Below are 18,424 nucleotides of genomic sequence, written 5' to 3' on the forward strand. Positions count from 1 at the left end.
AACCATGGCCTTGTGACTGAAGTGAAAGAGATAAGCCAGAGATTTATCGAGACTCGGGTAGAAGTAACTTGTAAGGTTCTACTCCTGACTCTGAATTTAGTCAAGGGACTGTTGTTAGGTGTTCTTATATGACCCTCAGTGAGAGTTTAAAGAAATGATTTGCAATCACGTCACCGGTAAGTCCTTTCCCATTCCTCAGAAATGTCCAGTGACTGTCAATTCGATCGTAGTCGTTTATGTCTTTTGTAGTTTACTAAATAGTGATGCTTGAAAATAATGTCTATTCACTGAAAATTCACCTCAGAGAATAATGTCCAATGACTAAATAATGACCAAGTCACCTCAGAGTTGCAATTTTCTGAGGTGAATGGACATTATTTTTTTTTTTTTTTATTTTTTTTTTTTTTGAAACCTATTGTTAAAAATGGACATTATTTAGTTCCAATGACTAAATAATGATACTTGATCTTGCACCACCTGCCAAAGAGAACTTAAAGCCAGACCTCACACCAAGTCCTGTTTTGGAGGTACTTTATTATATATCTGCCTAGTAATGTTCGTGCAATAAAATGTGCGCTTTGTGAATTAGTGCATCGTTATTCAATACTCAACCAAAGATCTTATATTTTTAGCCAGGGTAATCACTTGTCATGCTAGAATAATAATGCTGTACTCTTACTAACTATTGCATCATTCATTGATCATTAGGAAAGAAACAAATTCTCTGACAGGCAACCTATCTTATGTCTATGCAGCGGTTTTATCATTTTCTTGATCTAAAAGCGAAAAAAAAAAAACCAAGAAGCTGCTGTGCCTCCACCTGAAGAGAATAACTAAGATTCATACTTGGTTGATAGGCCGTACATGACGATGCTCATGCTGAAGAAAACGTGTTATCAGCTAAACCTGCAAAATATTGCAAAACAGCTAAGCATTGCACATTTGCACATAATTACAAAACTCTTAGCAACAAATGTAAGTGCTACAGGAATTTGGTAGAAACATAAGCCAAAACAAATCACCATATTTCAATTATGATTAATTAAAATAAGAATTCATCCTAATCCATGTCAAGATGAAATCAGGAAACACATAGGGAAGAGGTAAAATATCTACCAAACAGTATGAACTCAACCCTCCCGAGTACGATTGATCAAGGCTACGGTCTGCTAAAAATTGCTTCAGTACCAAAGCCAGGAGAATGGCAGCAGGAAACTGGTCAGTAAGTTGTTTAACCTGCATAGCACATTTTGGCATGAAAACAATGCTGATACAGGAACCCATTAATAGCTTCATCACAAACTAAACAAAAGGGATTTTGTGAAGGGACCAAAGATTGGTTTATATATTATCAGGATTTTCATTAGTTTTCCGACATAAAATTATAAGAAATTAGCAATAACAAATAAGTAAATAGTTGAATCAATTACTTTCAGCACCAGGTCAACCATTATATATGTGCAGCAGAGAATTAGCTATTACTGTCTCGAATTTAGCATCATTAAATAAATGACTCCAAACACAACCTACCTATTTTAACAATACACTTACAGTTTGCAAGATTTTAACTGGGAACCAATAGGTTTAAGATGATGATATAATAAGAAAACAGATGAAATTGAAGTAAAAAGTATACCAATTCAGTTGTTTGCAGTCCTGTATGTGAGGGTGACTTAAAACTAATGTCTAGACGAACTGATATACGATCTTTGTCTGTTAAATTGAAACTCAAATGTCAGAAAAAATTAATAGAAAACAAAACAAAATCACTTTTTCCATCTAACAAATTTCATAATTTGTAAATTCATAATAATTTCACGTAATTTGTTATTGCACGTATACATAGTTTATGTATTTATATATTTGTTATTGCACATATATCTAATGCTTAAACTTAAACAAATGAAGATTAAAGACCGTTGTTTCTTTGATCTTCACAATCGAGATCAGCGTATTCACATTCGAATGCTCGAATGATGAACAATTGTTATATGAAAACATTGATTGTTATAAGCCTTTAGAGGAAAATCACGTTTTGAGTGATCCTTAAAATCTTCGAACACTTTCCATTGCTCCCCATTCTTAAACCCTAACCCATATAAATTTCAAAATTTCAAAGGTGGTATAGGATAGGATGACCTTACTGAAGCAGTGATGAGCTAGGAGAAACGCTTTATCGACCCGGTTTGTTTAGAGGAAAGAAAGTAGAAAGATAGGTTTAAGATTGGCTCTCTATAGTTATATTTAGGAAAGCTCAATATCTCCATGAACCCTTGCTGCAAAAGTAATGCTTTTCAATCATACAAGTGAAAGTTCCAATTCCATCCACTGAACCGATTCAATTCATTCCAAAAACAGAATGGAGGAATCCAGCCTTTTAAAAGATGGAGGGGAGCAGGAAAAGGGGAAATTTTTTCATAACTTTTTAACCGTATGCATCTTGCCAGGAAGTTGGAGTACTGTTTCAGTATGTATGTTGGGTCAAGATCAATGTTTTGATGTTACCATTTCGACTAAGGGTTTTGATGAATATTTATTCCATCATCACTCATGTAGTCATGTAATATCTATCTTACCCCGACGATACAATATACTTTCTCCAAAAATCACCCTACTCGTTAATTCATTAATGTTTGTAAAGTTAATTAAATAAAATAAGCAATTTAGGTAGTAAAAAGCGAATTCGAAAAAATATATAAAACTATATCAATATAGGTGTCTATGTGTAAACAGTGGCGGAACTAGAAACTATACATCAAGGGGGCCAAAATAAAATTGTTTACATATTTTCAACTAAAAAAATTGTTTTTCTTTTTTTTTTTTGTTAAAATAAATAAAAATTGTTTATAATAAATACTTGTATATTTATTTTTATTGACATCGAAGCAAATGAATTAAACAAACAATGGAACAAGAGAGTCGACATTTCTTAGAAAATTAGACAAGTTTTGGGTGCACATAAAGGTATGTGCACCCGGGTGTATATAAAAGGTTCTCGTAAGAGAAAACTCTACTTTTATTAGCCCATCAGGTAACATATACATTAACTTCAACCAAGTTTGAGACTTCATTATTTATTCAACCATATTCATTCAACCTTACCTAGACCCGAACACTCGGCCCAAAACCCTAAATTAACTCGTAGTATCCAACCCAATTATTAACTAATCCAAAATGACCTAACCTGAATCTAAAATATACCCAAAACCCGAATTGACTTGCACTTGACCCGATCTAAATGGTCCGTTTACCAGGTCTAGTTTAGCTAAACAAAAATAACTAGGTCAACGAAGGTCACATTGGGCAAAATTAAGTGGGTAAAAAAAAAAAATCCCTTTTTACGTCTTATATTTGACTATAGTTTGACAAAAGTTGAACTTCCATAACATTTTCCCGCCAACACAACATATTTCTTAAATCATCCCCCAAAATTCAAACAGTTCGTCTCATCAGCAACGAAACAGATAGCAAGCTTGATAACAATGGAAGCCAAAATGCAGGATCTTCTATGGAATCAATAATGGTATCTTGAATACTCGCATTTCCGAGATCCAAGAACTCATCATTGCTCGAAACAGTTATTTATTTCTCTCTCCATCTTTCACTTTTTTTCTCGCTCAATTTCCGTTCAATTTGATGAATTTCAATTGATTTTTAGAAATTGATTATCAAAAACCTAATTTCAGTATATCCGGAAGTACCGTCGCCGATCTCACAGGGGTTGGTGCGGTGGCTAAAGCCATGGAGCTTCAAGTTCAATCTATTAAGGATAGATTACGCGAAGAAACCCTAGCTCTTCCCAAAGCCAAGGTTTATCAATCTCTCCTCTTTTAATTGAGAATATCTTGTTAGGGTTTATGAATTATGATGTCAATTTTGAAGTTAGGGTATTGTTGGATTGAAATTGTGAACTGACATAGGTAAAATTCTTATGATTATTATAACAAAGATGTGCATAATTGCGGATTTGCGGGTAAGTTGTTTGATTGACGAATTTAGATGATCAGATGTAAATAATTTTTGTTTTAAAAGTATGCAGAAATTGTTTTAATCCTCTCTATATCCAGACTAAGGATTGTTTTTTTTTTTGCTGGAAGTCATTTCAGTGCAATACTAATTCGTAACTACCAGTGTTAGTCTATTACCTGGTCAAGTTTGTGTGTACCAGAATCGCAGTAACAGTTTCTAGCAGAGGGCATGCTGATCTCGAGACTGCAATGTGTCTGCACTGCACAAAGCATTCAAGGCCAATGTGTTGAGTGTCAAGCTTCAGGTGCCTAATGCTCTCAGTCTACTGCTCAATTAGGAAGATAAATGTTGGGAGTGACGGACGATGAGGGAGCAAGTAGAACCATTATTTTCAGCGAAAAAGGAATGGGGTTGAGACTTGAGAATTCATTCTATTTGTTTCCTTTTTTGATTCCACCCCATTCTTAACATGTTTATGTGCCAAATAGCCCCTTAGTGATGCACATTCTCAAAAGAATGAGGTTCAAGATTGATCTTTTATGTTAATTTTCTGTTGCTGCTGTTGTTGCTTGCTTTTTGTTGTTACGAATTTTGAATTCAAATTCTTGTTTATCCATTTAGTTACTGCTGTAGGAAGTTTCACCTTGTTACATGAAACTGTTTTTGTTAGGTATACCATGGATAGACCACGATTTCGTGACCATCTTGACGCAATCAAGTTCATCTGTAAGGATTTCTGGTCTGAATTCTTCAAGAAACTGATAGACAATCTGAAGACAAATCATAGAGTGAGCTCCTGCCAACTACTAAATGGTTTGATATTAATTATTTGAAGATTTATTGTCTCACAAGATTGTTCATGTTATATTTGGCTAGGGTACATTTGTGCTGCAAGAAATCGATTCCGTTGGCTATCACACATTTCTGTAGACCAGTCACCTGATAGTGCTGTTACGTCCCAAGATACATCTGACTGACTGAGGCTTCGGTGGAGAACAAAGCTGCACAAGCAGCAAGTATGCATCTCTACTTTCCATGTGGAATCATAAGGGGAACACTTACGAACTTGGGATTTGAGAATACCTTGCGCTGTTTCAGCAGATATTTCTAACCTTCCTTTGTTTGGCCTTTTATTTCATTCCTCCTATCATCTGAAAAGAAATACTTTGAGGCCATTTTCAGTACATTATATGACTTTTTAACAGTCAAGCTACTATAAATGGCCCACTATCATAAATAATGCCTAAGTTGAATTAAGACTTTTTGTGTGTTGGGTCTATTTTAAAATGTGTTATACATATATGGAAATCTGGAAATCCTCACAATATGAAATTAGACTCTGAATCAACTCTTTTCTTGCTGTCTTGACTACTGCTGCAGCTGGTCTAACTGTTTATTTCTAGAGGATATAGATAACTATATACTATGATCAATTGTTTCACTTTGAGATGCAAATTCAATACATCATTTTTTCAACACACACCATGTTTTGACTTTGCTATGATTTTATATTCCAATTTGTAATTTTCATTTCTGTGTCACAATTTAAGTGCTGCTCATATATTGCTTCCTGAACAGGTTTATTTGTTATTCGGATTAAGGTCTAGAATGAAGTTTACAGCCAGTGCTTTGTGGTGATGTTTCATGAATCTCAGTCATGCAAATCAGTTGCTTTGTCTTGGTTTCTTCTGATTGTGTGCATTTATGAAATCATGGAGGATGCCCTAGTAGTTAAGGCTTTCACTCTGAGGAGCCCCTGAGACCTTGACCGGTTTTCAGTTTTCATGCATCCAACAGATGTGACAAACTGGTTCTTTAGTTAGATTTTGATTTTGAAAATGCTCCATTTTGTGTAATCTGGATGAGAAATGTAGAACAGTATGTTACCTTACCCATTTTTTCAAAGATTGATATCATATGCTAACATCGGACAAAAAAAATGTGCTTGTAATTTCAATTGTGAAAGATATAATGATCACTATCTTGTCAGTATATGCTCTGTTATTTTACCCCTAAATTTAGGTGTATCAACTACCATTAAGTTTGAAGAGAACAAAGTTTCAATCACTAGTTTGAGTTTTTGACTACAATGTTTGACCATGAAGCTTTCAGTAATATTCATCAAATCATCATGTAAAGTATGCAATTCTTTTTTTCATGTAAACTTTGTTACAAACTTTAAAACGTTCATTTGGCTATTGTACAATATCTGTGCGTTTTTTTTTCTTTAGAAAGTATTTTTTTGTTGGAAGACATGGAAGTTGTTAATCAAATGCCAAAAATAGTTGTTTGTATGCCTTCTCCTTTGGGTGCATGTGTCGTGTTCCCATGCCACACACCCATTGCACCATCCAACACCCCAACACTAAGGCGTTGTGCCTTGTCCCAATCACATACTTGGCATTTTTATTTTAGCAAATGAGATGCACCACTAATGGTTTAGAAAAATATAGGTGTTTTTAAGGAATATAGGATGGTGGAAAACTCTAATAAGGCTTATTTGCACTACTACATCTTGTACTCCCTTCGTTTTATTAAGTGTTACACTTTAAACGACACATAGTTTTAGGCAAATTTATTGACTTGAATATAAAAAGGATGTAAGTTGGGTAATTAAAGTATTAAAATACTATAAAAGAGGAGAGAGATTAAAATAGAGTTGTTGCAAAAAAAGAAAAAAAAAAGTGTAATATGGAGTAATTAAAAAAAAAAAAAAAAAGGGTTTTCTACATTATAACCCTCTAACTTTTCGTTTTCTATGATGTGCCCTCTCTTTTTGAGAAATCTACATTATAACCTCAAAATACATTTAGCTTCTATACGGTAACCTTGCCGTTATAATGTCGTTAACAAATTCCGTTAGTGGGGTCCGCTCACCACTTAATAATATTTTTTATCGATCTGCGTGTTGAAAATTATTCCGTTTATGGTTTTGGGGGCTATTTTGGCCCTAAAGGGTCCATATTGAGCTCAGATTTAGCAAAAAAATAACACAAATACCTCGTATTGCATATTAAGAAATGTCTCGAAATGCGTGTTTATGTATTTAATACGCAAAACGAGACATTTGCGTCATTTTTTTGTCAAATCTGAGCTCAATTTGGTTCCTTAAGACCAAAATAGCCCTCAAAACCTTAAAAGAAACCAATTCCAACATGCAAATCGATTAAAAAAATATTATAAAGTGATGAGTGGGCCCCACTAACGGAATTTGTTAACGGCATTTGACCACAGGGGGACCCCCCGGATGGTCAATATAACGGCAAGGTTATGGTATAGAAGCTAAATGTATTTTGAGGTTACAATGTAGATTTCTTAAAAAGGGGGGACACATCGTAGAAAACGGAAAGTTAGAGGGTTATAATGATGAAAAATCCCAAAAAAAAAAAAAAAGGTCGCGACAGAAAAGGGTAAGGTCTTGTTTAGTTTAACTTATTTTAACTTATTTCAATATAAATTCAGATCAGAACAGATAAAATACGTTCTAATCAGATCACTGTTTTATGTGCAGTTTTTTATCGCTAAATATACTACCTCCGGTTCAATTTAGTCGCAACAATTTCCATTTTGGGGTGGTTCAAATTACTTGCAACAAAATATTTTTTTTTCCATATTTGGTAACTTTTAGCTTGTAAAATGACATATATGCCCTTACTTTTTTTCTTAAACACCCTTATTAAATTACAAATCTGATTTCATTAAATTAAACCCCAATCTTAATTAATTAAACACTCCTCCCATTGAATATTCTCTCTCCTCCTCCAACCACATTTTCATGGTAGTTCCATGGTGTTACGAGCGGCGGGGGTTGTAGATCGGTGGCGGCGTGGATTTGGTTTTATGGGTTTGATTCGTGGTTTCAGATCGGCGGTTTGGTTTATGGGTTTGATTTGTGGGTTTCAAATCGGCAGATCGGGGGTTGTAGATCGGCAACGATAATGGTTTGTGGGTTTGGTTTTCTGGGTTGATTTCGTGGGTTTGAAATTGGCGACTGGGTTGATTTCGTGGTAATTGATTTCGTAGGTTTTCTGGGTTGGTTTCGTAGTAATTGATTTTGTGGGTTTGAAATCGGCTGGGTGCGTGGGGTGGTGCCGTGGTAATTGATTTCGTGGGTTTTTTGGGTTGATTTCGTGGTAATTGATTTCGTGGGTTTGAAATCGGCTGGGTGCGTGGGGTGGTGTCGTGGTGGTGGTGGGGTCGTGGTAGTTGTTGGGTTCGTGGTAGTGGCTGGGTTCGTTGGTGGCTGGGTGCGTGGGGTGGTGCCGTGGTGGTGGTGGGGTCGTGGTAGTGGTTGGGTTTGTGGTAGTGGCTGGGTTCGTGGGTGGCTGGGTGCGTGGGGTGGTGGTAGTGGTGGGACGACGGGTTGCTGGGTGCGTGGGGTAGTGGTGGTGCGTTGGCGGTGTTAGGTTCGGTACTGGGTAGTTTCGGTGATGTTGGGTGGTGGTGGTGGGTGGTTTGGGTGATGCTTGGTGGTGTCAATAGTGGTGGTGGTGGTGGGTTACTATTTTAATTTAATTAAGGTTTTTTTTTGCTGGATTAATTGTTAAGCATGTACCCTTATTTTTCCATAATCATGCTTTCAATCTTTTGCCTAGGTTTGCGTAAAATTGTCTTTTGTTGCGACTAAAATGAACCGGAGGTAGTATTTAATTTTATAATGAAAAAATTAAGGAGTATGAAAATTACATATTAATAAAATATACATTATTTAGGATTTAACAAGACACCACCCTACTATGGAATTCACTTTTTTTATTTTCGGTTGAAAAGGGAGAAAATATTGAATCGTTCAAATCCATATCAGTAAATTTGACAATCAAATTAGATTACACCAGTTCAGGTCATATCATATCTGAACAAATTTGATCAAATCAGATAAACAAAAATAAGGTGAACTAAAAAAAAAGCCTTAACACACACACACACACACCCACACACAGACGGATCTGGGTCTTTAAAATTTGGACCCGTCGGATCCGGGTCCTGCTATAACAAACGGATCTGGATTCGAGTCTAGCCCCTAGACCCGGACCAGATCCGTTTACCTGTTTTTTTTTTAATTTTTCGATCCTATTAAAAAAACTAAAATTGTTTTTTTTTAATTAAAAATGTTGATGAAAGTAGTGATGATAAAGATTAGCCCTTTCAAGAGAGAATTTTGGATGCTCATATCGGATACATCATCGTTGTTTTTTCACTTGCTCATTTGTAACATCGTACTTTTTTCGTCGTTTATAATTTTTATTTCAAAATCTAATATATATATTTAAAGGGGAGTTTTTTCCCGAATTTTTAGAGAGCCACGTAGATCTAATTTTCTCAGCCCGCCATGTAAGATTATAAATCTTAGCAGTAACCAATTAAATAAGAGATTATTAATTTACTTTAGAATTAAATAATTCATATGCCATGTAAGCAAAATTTGGCGAATGAGATTTTTAAGTTTAAATTAATTAAATATTAAATATCATATTTTAATATTAGGAATTTTTTTAAATATATATCAAATTTTAACTCATAAATACAAAAAAAAAATAAGAAAAAAATAAATAAATAAAACAAATCGTGCATCGCACAGGCTTCATCTAGTATAAGTGTATAAGGTGGTTAGTTTGTGTTTTCAGATTAGTTGTACAACTTTAATTTAGGTTGAACTTTATAACCCCAGTTTGAAATGCATTTTTTAACCCAACCATTACATTTATTGCAAAAAATTAGGCAAAATGTATTGGACCCGGATTCGTGGACCCGTCGGATCTGGATCTGGGTCTCCATTTTTCAGACCCGGCGGATCCGGGTCGGATCTGGATCCTTGATACAAAAAAGGATCTGGATTCGGGTCCATCTGGATCCAATCCAGATCCGATCCGTTGCCATCCCTAGTTGAGAGACTACCGCTTTTAAAAAAAAACAACTAGTTATTGGCTCGGGTGATGCCCCGAATCATTATAATTTTATGATCATTTGAGTTTGATCAAACTTTAATTTAAAGGCGGGGTTGATTTCGATGATATTATTAAGTGAATGATTGAAAAAAAAAAACATTTTTTTTCTTAATTTTGCATCAATAGAATGAATCACATCTTTGTTATTTTGATATCCATACTATTGATACTATATCTCATACTCTATAAGTACAGTTTTATCATTAATTGACCAAGATGTTTACATATAATAGATAGTTGTTTAAATCAAAAGATTAAATATATGAAAAGTTTTTCTTGTAGAATAAATTCTATTAGTGCTTATTGTTAATTATTGCTAAATAGTAAGGTATTTAATATTAAAGTAATTGAATAGACAAAATATATAATAATATAGCTTATATGAAAGGTTTTATGAGGTTTGTCATGTCATTACTTATATGGTGCCACGAGTCCAAGACATGATGAGAGAAGGTGACACATGTCAATACCATGCAGTCCCTTTGAGTTTTAATAGTATTGTAAATTTATTTATTTGTTTTTGTGACTAGTTGAGTTGAATTGTTCGAGCTTAGCTTATTTTATGACAAATTGAAATTAAAATTTTTTTTCTTTTTTTTTTTGTTCAAACTCATTAATTTAGTGCTTGTTTGGTTAACAATAGGTTATGCAAATTCTTGAAAATTTATACAATTTTTTATACGTAGCTGGCCACACTGTGTGGTCGGGGTTACTTGTAGGGAGTTACGTACCCGTTTGGTTAGGGGTTATTCATTTGGTCAGGGGTTGCTTGTAGGGGGTTACACATTTGGTCAAGGGTTACTTGTAAGGGGTTAATCGTTTGTCATAGGTTACTTACAAAGATTACTTATTCTGGGGTTACTTGTTTGGTCTGGGGTAAATTTAAGGGGTTACTTATTCAAGAGTTATTCATTCAAGGGTTACTAGATCCGTCATGGGTAATCAAGGCGAACGTCACCGTCCATTGAGATAGCACCGAGTTTAGGACCCGTTAGCAATAAGGTCTGAGGACTGGCTGAGTCGATGGTCTGGGGATTGGCCTTACTCCTATTAAAGAGCTCATAAGTTTCGTCTCTGCCGTCAACAGCAGTGATTACACCATGTATTTGACATGATTTGTATGTTTTATACGGCTGGATTGACACAGAACAAACCTCAATTAGAGGGTTTGTAAATATTACACCCCGCAAATCATCACTTCCCATCATGATTATAATTCTGAAAATAATTGATAAGGACCCTAAATTAAAACCAATACTTCAATCGGATATACTGACAATAGAATTAACCACAAACCCTAGATGTTGAAATTGATATTCGAATATTAAAATTTAAAAATAAGAATGAGAGAAAACATCATACTCATACCTCAGAAGCCGCTTCTATGCTGATTTATATATTTCGCCTAATTTCACAATACCGGTCTGACATGAATCTCCAAGGAGGCAAGGAGTCTGCCTAATTTCACAATAGAATTCGGGGTAACTTTTTATTTATTATATTAGCAAACAAACCATATATTTACTATTTATACCTTCTATGCTAATTCATGCTCTTTTAATTTTTTTTGTCCTTACTAAAATGTTTTTTTTTTTTTCCAATGAGTACAAAGAAAGAAAGAAAAGAAAAAGAAAAAAAAAAACACACAAGCAAAAATTAAAAAGACATTCCTGAGCACGAGCCTTTCCAGCCAACAAGTGAGCAGGAGATACCCATTTCACGAAACCTTAAGAATTTTACAAGCCGTAAAGGTAGACTGAAGAACCCGGATATCCCAAAGTAACCAGTATAAAGAAACCTCGTCCCTATGTTGTTGGGCTAACATCAAACGCAGAGGCTCACAATCCGAGTAAATAAGAACCCTACGAAAACCACAAGAAAAGGCATTTCATAACCCCCAAAAACAAGCCTATAATTCAAACTATAAGGCTGAAGAAGGGAGAGAAGCACGTGCCCCTCCCCCACGGACTGAAATCACAATCCCGAAAAACCCAACCAGCACCTCCCGAGTTATCGGAGGACGGCCAAGACCCATCATAAATCAAACAAATATCAAACCCCGATGTAGGGTCCCCAGCAAGTGTGGCAGCAAACCTCGAACCCACCGACCTAGGACTAGGACCCAAAGCAGAGGAGGAAAGGTGAGAATCTTTGGCCTGCATCCCCTGCACATTCCACTGAGAAGCAAGAAGTAAAACATCATCGGGAGAGACAACCTTTTGCTGAAAACGTGCATTATTATGAGTCAACCAAATTACCCAAAGAAGGGAGAAAAACTGTACCAAGTTCTCCCAGTCCTTTGCAGCTGCTAATAACGAGACCATAACAGAAAACCATTGGAGGAAGGGAAGATGAAGAAGACCCTGGCTATTGAAATAAAACGAGTTGTGAACCCACAAAGGAGCAACTAAATCACAGTCTCTAAACAAATGGTCGACTGTCTCCTACTCCCTCTGACAGAAGCAGCAAACTGGATCCACTGAAATGCCTCGAACAGCTAGAATCGAGGCAACCAGAATACCAGCCTAAATTATTTTCCAACCAAAGATCTTCCATTTCGGAAGAAGGGGGAGCGCCAAAAATTTCCTCCACCGGGGAGCAGGCAAGGTCCCCAAAGGAGGACATCTAAAAGTATGCTCAAATAAGAGAGCATAGACAGACTTCGTAGAAAATGAGCCATCCTTAGAGAATTTCCAGTATACAAAATCGTCCATAAGTTATTACGGACGATCTAGACTAAGGATCCTAATTGCAGTTGGGCCAACAAAAAACCGATGGACTCTCGAGGAGTCCCACGCGTTAGAACGCGGATCAATTATATTAAAATGGTTTGTATACGTAGTAATTCCCATTTGGTTGTCTCCCGTTATATACACCGTTACTAGTTACCTCTAGCCATATAGTCAACGTTTTGACATACCTACAACCTAAAAAGTCACGCCTTAATATGGAGCAAAATTGAAACAAAGTAGAATGGCATGTTGTGCAAATAATATAAACACCACTTAAACACGAGGAGGTCGATGCATACTCCTTGAAGAAATGATATTCTCATAGTTCTAGATTGTAGCTATCAGCCATTATTCATTCAAACAAATGAAAAAAACACTACAAAAATTCATCCAAGTGTTAGTTCAGAGAGGCAAACGGGAAGGCCAAGATCGACAATCCACCATGGAAATTTTACGTTATACAGTCCTTTTTCTTGAAATGGGACCTGAGGATGGAGATAGCACACCAACAAGCTAACCGAGACCATGGGACTAGATATTAGACTAAATCTGGCAAAACAGAGTGCTGCAGTATGTAAAAACCTAAGATAGTTGATGCACAAACCAGATCTAATTGCCAGTGTGTCGACAGAAATAGAAATAACCAAGACACTACAACTTTTTTACAGTTTTGACAATGATGCATCCATATAGATGATCTATCTGCACATTCTGTTTGGCCTTTCGAAATGGTAATTTGCATGTATTGTGTGAGTCCTATGTTCTCTTCATCAAGTACCCAAGGAGTATGCTGAGAATGCCGATCAGTACCACTACATACACTGGCACACCACCAGAACGTCTTCTGCCAATTTCTCTTTTCATCATGTCCTGTTAAGTAGAACCAATATGTCAGGAGACTATTACAATTGCATAATGGTTTTGTAATAATTCAGTCTTATCCAAGAAATAGCTTTTTAAGAAAGGAAGACACAGAGTAACAAATGTCAAATACAGTTTTTAAAGATTATTATCACAATTGTAACAAAACTAACAATTATGTGGAGAGAGAGAGAGAGGGGGGGGGGTAAAATCAGGACAAGTGTACATGATGTTACCAGATATAGCAAGAAAAAGAAGAAATCTAAGTAACAGAATGATAAGCAATTAAGCATAGATAAAGTGTCAAAGACAAACTAGGCATCATACCAATTCATGACGAAGTTTCTGATTCTGATGAATGGCAGAAGCTTTCTCATTAGTCAACTTTGATATCAAAGACCGTGCCTGGAACAGACATGTCCGTTAGCATTCTAATTCGGGAGATATTAGAGGGATAAAAAAGCCAACATCTAGGAATAGCATTAATGTAAATACTGCCTCCTGCTGAGATCCCTATACATGATACCAACATTAACATAAAATCCTAGCAAAACAATCTGTCACAATGAATTCACACTCCCTCGGGAGTTAGACCACAACAGACATGAATGTTAAATGATGCTGCAATATATAGCTACATCATAAATACTATGCTAATAATACTAATTTTGCTTATCAAACTCTAAAAAAATATGAGAGTGTTAGACATAATACAATGACACTAGGAATGTAGCATGACATCTTATTCTTACAAGTTGCAACCAAACAAAAAGAACTTGAAACTATGCTCTTCATACAAATCTACATTATCAATTAATAGAATAATTTTAAGCTATGGACAACATCACAATGCAATTAGATTCAATTAGATCAGGGAGCATGAAACACTAAGGATATAGAGGTTTTATACAGCATTAGGCACCAGCACATCTCTCACCAAAGGACCACTTTGCCCATGAAGCATGAGTAATTGGACCATCCCTCTAAGAAAGAAACAAAAAAACAAAAAAACAAAAAAACAAAAAAAAAAAGAAAAAACAAATATTGAAAAAGCAGTATCTAGCAAGTAGAACACAGCGCAAAACCCAAAGAACCAGCCATACAAGTAAGAGAAAAATGTCTTAAAATCTATAACTTGAGGGTCACATTGGCATCTTAAAACAAAACTGCTAATGTATATATGCCAAGCAGCTTTAACTTGCTAATTCTGAAATTAAACAAAACAGTCCCAGTCTTCCAGAGAGAGAGAGAAAGAGATTAAAGTTCGTTTAAGAAGGGCAGTTTAGGAAAGAGATGAGGAGCATGAGAAGTAATCTAAAACTTAGGTTAATCAAAATTTAACTTTTAATATGAGCTGCACTTCATTCAGGATAAATCTGGAATAACAGAACAAAATGTAAACCCTTTCTCCTCCTTGCCACATTGACTGTACACTCCATCCCCACCATAGCTTCTTTCTCCTTCCTCCTCCCTATGTCAGACTTATCCTACTTTTGAAACTAGCTACCAGAATCCCAATCATAAGAAATTGGAGGTAAGAAATATTTGGGTAAGTCAATGTCCCAATTAGATGCAAGATGCTTTTCACCTAATCTTCCAATAAATTTAAAAATCTTTAGGAGTTCCCCAGCAGTTATTTGATGTAGGAGCTCTGGCAATCTAGTATTATGCAGTAATAATCTTTGGCATAGCCATAGATATATCTCTATATTAACCTGCCTGATTTGCAAAACCTATAGATGAAAAACTAAATCTATGTATTATTCCCTCTTGTATATTAACCCCTCCCGACCTCCCCCAATACTATTTCTCTCCTCAACTAATTCTTTCACATTTAATCTCCACTTCACCTTTCCCGACTCTGAGACAGCATAGGTGGAGTTTGAAATTCATTATAGGAAAAGGTATGAAATAGCTAATTGGCCAGTAGTCCAGTATGATACTAGGATAAAGGCAAAGAGAACACAGTGGCAGATAAGGGACCTGGTGACGGTATGGTGATTAAGGAGAGAAGATGGATAAGGTGAACCTGTGGAATTTGTTCAAGTACAGCCCACAGGTATCAATTTTGCACTTTTCTTAACTAAATATGTAGAATGGCTTTATAATTTATCCTGTACTAACCCGTATACCCCATAGGCCCATACCATGCTCTGAAGTCTGAACTCAGAACTCAAACACCGCCTTAGACTGAAGATTTTTCAACCCCCAATCTCCCCAGCTGGAGAAGATGAAATGCAGAAGAAAACAGAGAAACAAATAGAGTATTTGAGTTTTTCTACGCAGTGATATGTGCATATGTAAGTTCTAACACTGCAAATAAGAGAAACCAGAGGGGGTGGGTTTTTTTTTTTTTTTTTTGGGGGGGGGGGGGGGACAATTCTTGTACAGCATGTAGACAACTACACATAATCTTCAAGACATGGAACAAAATCATCAGAACTTGAGAATTATATAAACAAAAAGCATGTCATATTATAACAGGTCAAGTCAACTCATCAAAATAGATGTCTTCCGCCACAAAATGTGCATTAAGATTTCAGAATCAGGCATTGAGCAATGTAGATGCCTTCCACCAAAACAGTGAGCATTTGGATTTAAAAATCAGGCATTTAACTATTTAAGAATCATTCTACCTTCCACCACATAGTTTATGTAAGATAACATTCACAATGCAAGTTGTTTTTCAGTTTATACACTTATATTTATGTGTATCATGTTCCTTATCAAGTTTAAGCTAGCACAACAAACAAACAGTTTGGCCTGCAGAAAGCAAATTAAAAATTTTCTAATTCTCCAAATAATTAACATAGACAAATGGAATTACCTCAGAATCTTTTTCTTTGGTCCCTTCAAAAGATCTAGTTACCTATAAGAACCAGCAACCAAAATTAATCATTTGGGAAGAAAAGTCACTCAGAAAATAAAAAAATCAACGCATGAACACACATACAGCTGACGCTAATGCAGCCTGCTCATTTACATCTTCGCGAGGTGGGGATCCTTCTTCTGATTCCTCAGGGACTGGTGAAGGAGGGTTAGGAGGAACGTAAATAACCCTCAACTTGAACTCCTCCACAACCTTCCCATCATCCTTGTTAAACTGAAGATATAAAATAAAAGGCCAGCCAACTATGAGAACAAATTAAGATCCAAAATCAAGTCTTCATAATAAGTAAGTGATGCGAAACAGCCATACCATCTCAGAAGTTATATCCTTTGCTGTAATGCCATCAGGTGCCATAGCACTCTGAACTAGGAATTTGTCCTTGCATTGCATATCAAGTGGTGCTTCTTTCTGGGCTTGCATCGTAACTACAATGTCCAATTGGAAATCACAATCAATTTTACTCAATAAAACTAATGACCAATATTCATAACTGCACAACCATGGTCAACTCAAAAGCCTCAAATAGCACATATATGTCGTAGCTTGCGAATTCAACTAGCATTTTTAATATGACTAGGTAAACCCAATTTAGTCCTAGAGCACAACCAGATCTTCAGATTACAAGTCTACTAAACAGTGTGAATCACCAAAACGATCTTTCTTTGTAGCCAAGTATTATAATCCATGGATCCAAATTCCCAGTACAATCAATCTCAATTATCAGTAACGCAACGACTTATGACAATAATTTCAGATTGGAGTATAAACTAATCTCAAACACATAATAATAAAATGAATGTCATACAATTAATCATTACCTGTAACCTCACATGCTCCTCCAGGTAACACAACCCCAGTATTGGGACGCACACAATACTTCTTTGGATTGGTTGTTTTAACCTTTGTAAACAAAAACACAGAGCATATTAATCAAATCATTACTATAAGCTCTAATTATCAGACTAATCAACAATCATTAATACAAAAAATAAAATAAAATCATACCTTAAATGCGACATATTTGTCTGTCTTGTTTGTCAAAGTCATAGAACAATTGGCCTGCTTCCTCACTTCAACTTCATAAAACCAAAATCCAAAGCAACCCCACAAAAATTTAATCAAAACCCATGTCAAAAAACCCTAAATTGCATACAATTAACATTCAAAATCTGACAGATTAATACAATTAACCCAGAATTACCAAGAAACGCTACGAATTAGGGTTAAACGCAAACTAATCAATCAAATAGGAGAGAGAAGATTTGACTTACAGTGAAATCTGAGCTCGGTGGGTTCAATATTAAGAAGATCGCCAGTATTCATGACTCCGAATTTCAATTTCTCTTTTCTAATTTCTGGGAAAAGTAAAATCCCCAAAATAGAATTTTAGAGAGAAATTTGAAAAATGAAAGTAACCAAATACAATGCTCAAAATAAAAAGAACCTCTAAACAAATTTTGCTTTACGTAATTTTTTTTTTAATTTTTTTTATTTATATTATTGTATTTTTATTTTCTTTTGTTTATTTATTATGGTCTCTCCTGTCATCTTCAACTTTATGGGAAGGAGCTTCTTTTTAGGTTTTTGTTAAAACTTTGGCGAAAATTAATAAGTTTTTTTACTAAATTACCCTTACAATATCAAGAAATTTACAACAAATCTTGATTGAGGAACTGAAATTTTAAAGGGTAGATTGGTAAATTCGTTTGATAGTGGAAGGTTCTTTAAAATGGTGGGTGGTTTTAATATTTAATTTTTTTAATTTATTAAATTGGGAAGTTGGAAGGGGGTAAGCAAAGATTTGGCTCCCACCAAAGAAAAGCAAAGAGTGGTGTGAATACAATAACATATTGACCACCAAACTCTCAACTCTCAAGTCAATTTTAAATCAATTTTTTTGGATCAAACATAATTATAAATTAAGATTTGATTGCTGATTAATACTACATGTAACACTAATTAAAATGTTCTGGTGTGACTCTTACGTGTAGTAAAACAAGATATTATTGTAGTCGGTAAATAAATTG

The 18,424-nt window shown here is 35.3% G+C and overlaps 1 protein-coding gene and 1 pseudogene across 1 annotated transcript; one reads left to right on the plus strand and one right to left on the minus strand.

Moving 5' to 3' along the window:
* Positions 1–1,914: 1,914 nt before the first annotated feature.
* Positions 1,915–5,521, plus strand: LOC110713898 (annotated as a pseudogene).
* A 7,398-nt stretch (positions 5,522–12,919) lies between these two features.
* LOC110713897 (vesicle-associated protein 1-3-like) lies at positions 12,920–17,877 on the minus strand. The gene is made up of 8 exons (XM_021892335.1): positions 17,669–17,877; positions 17,403–17,473; positions 17,216–17,297; positions 16,707–16,822; positions 16,461–16,610; positions 16,335–16,376; positions 13,835–13,912; positions 12,920–13,516 (listed from the first exon to the last, which is right to left on the minus strand). Exons 1-8 carry the CDS (start codon positions 17,718–17,720, stop codon positions 13,403–13,405), a joined length of 705 nt encoding a protein of 234 aa, XP_021748027.1. The 5' UTR covers positions 17,721–17,877; the 3' UTR covers positions 12,920–13,402.
* Between the last annotated feature and the right edge of the window lie 547 nt (positions 17,878–18,424).

The sequence above is a fragment of the Chenopodium quinoa genome, unplaced genomic scaffold, assembly GCF_001683475.1.
Source record: "Chenopodium quinoa cultivar QQ74 unplaced genomic scaffold, ASM168347v1, whole genome shotgun sequence".
NCBI classification, from domain to species: domain Eukaryota; kingdom Viridiplantae; phylum Streptophyta; class Magnoliopsida; order Caryophyllales; family Amaranthaceae; genus Chenopodium; species Chenopodium quinoa.

Bases quoted from the DNA above. Each gene is read 5' to 3' on its own strand.
- LOC110713897 (XM_021892335.1), bottom strand. From the start codon at position 17,720: ATGAATACTGGCGATCTTCTTAATATTGAACCCACCGAGCTCAGATTT. The intron at 13,913-16,334 runs GTAATTCCATTT...TGTCTGTTCCAG, and splicing joins CCAAAGAAAAAGATTCTGAG to GCACGGTCTTTGATATCAAA. The intron at 13,517-13,834 runs GTATGATGCCTA...TCTACTTAACAG, and splicing joins AGAAACTTCGTCATGAATTG to GACATGATGAAAAGAGAAAT.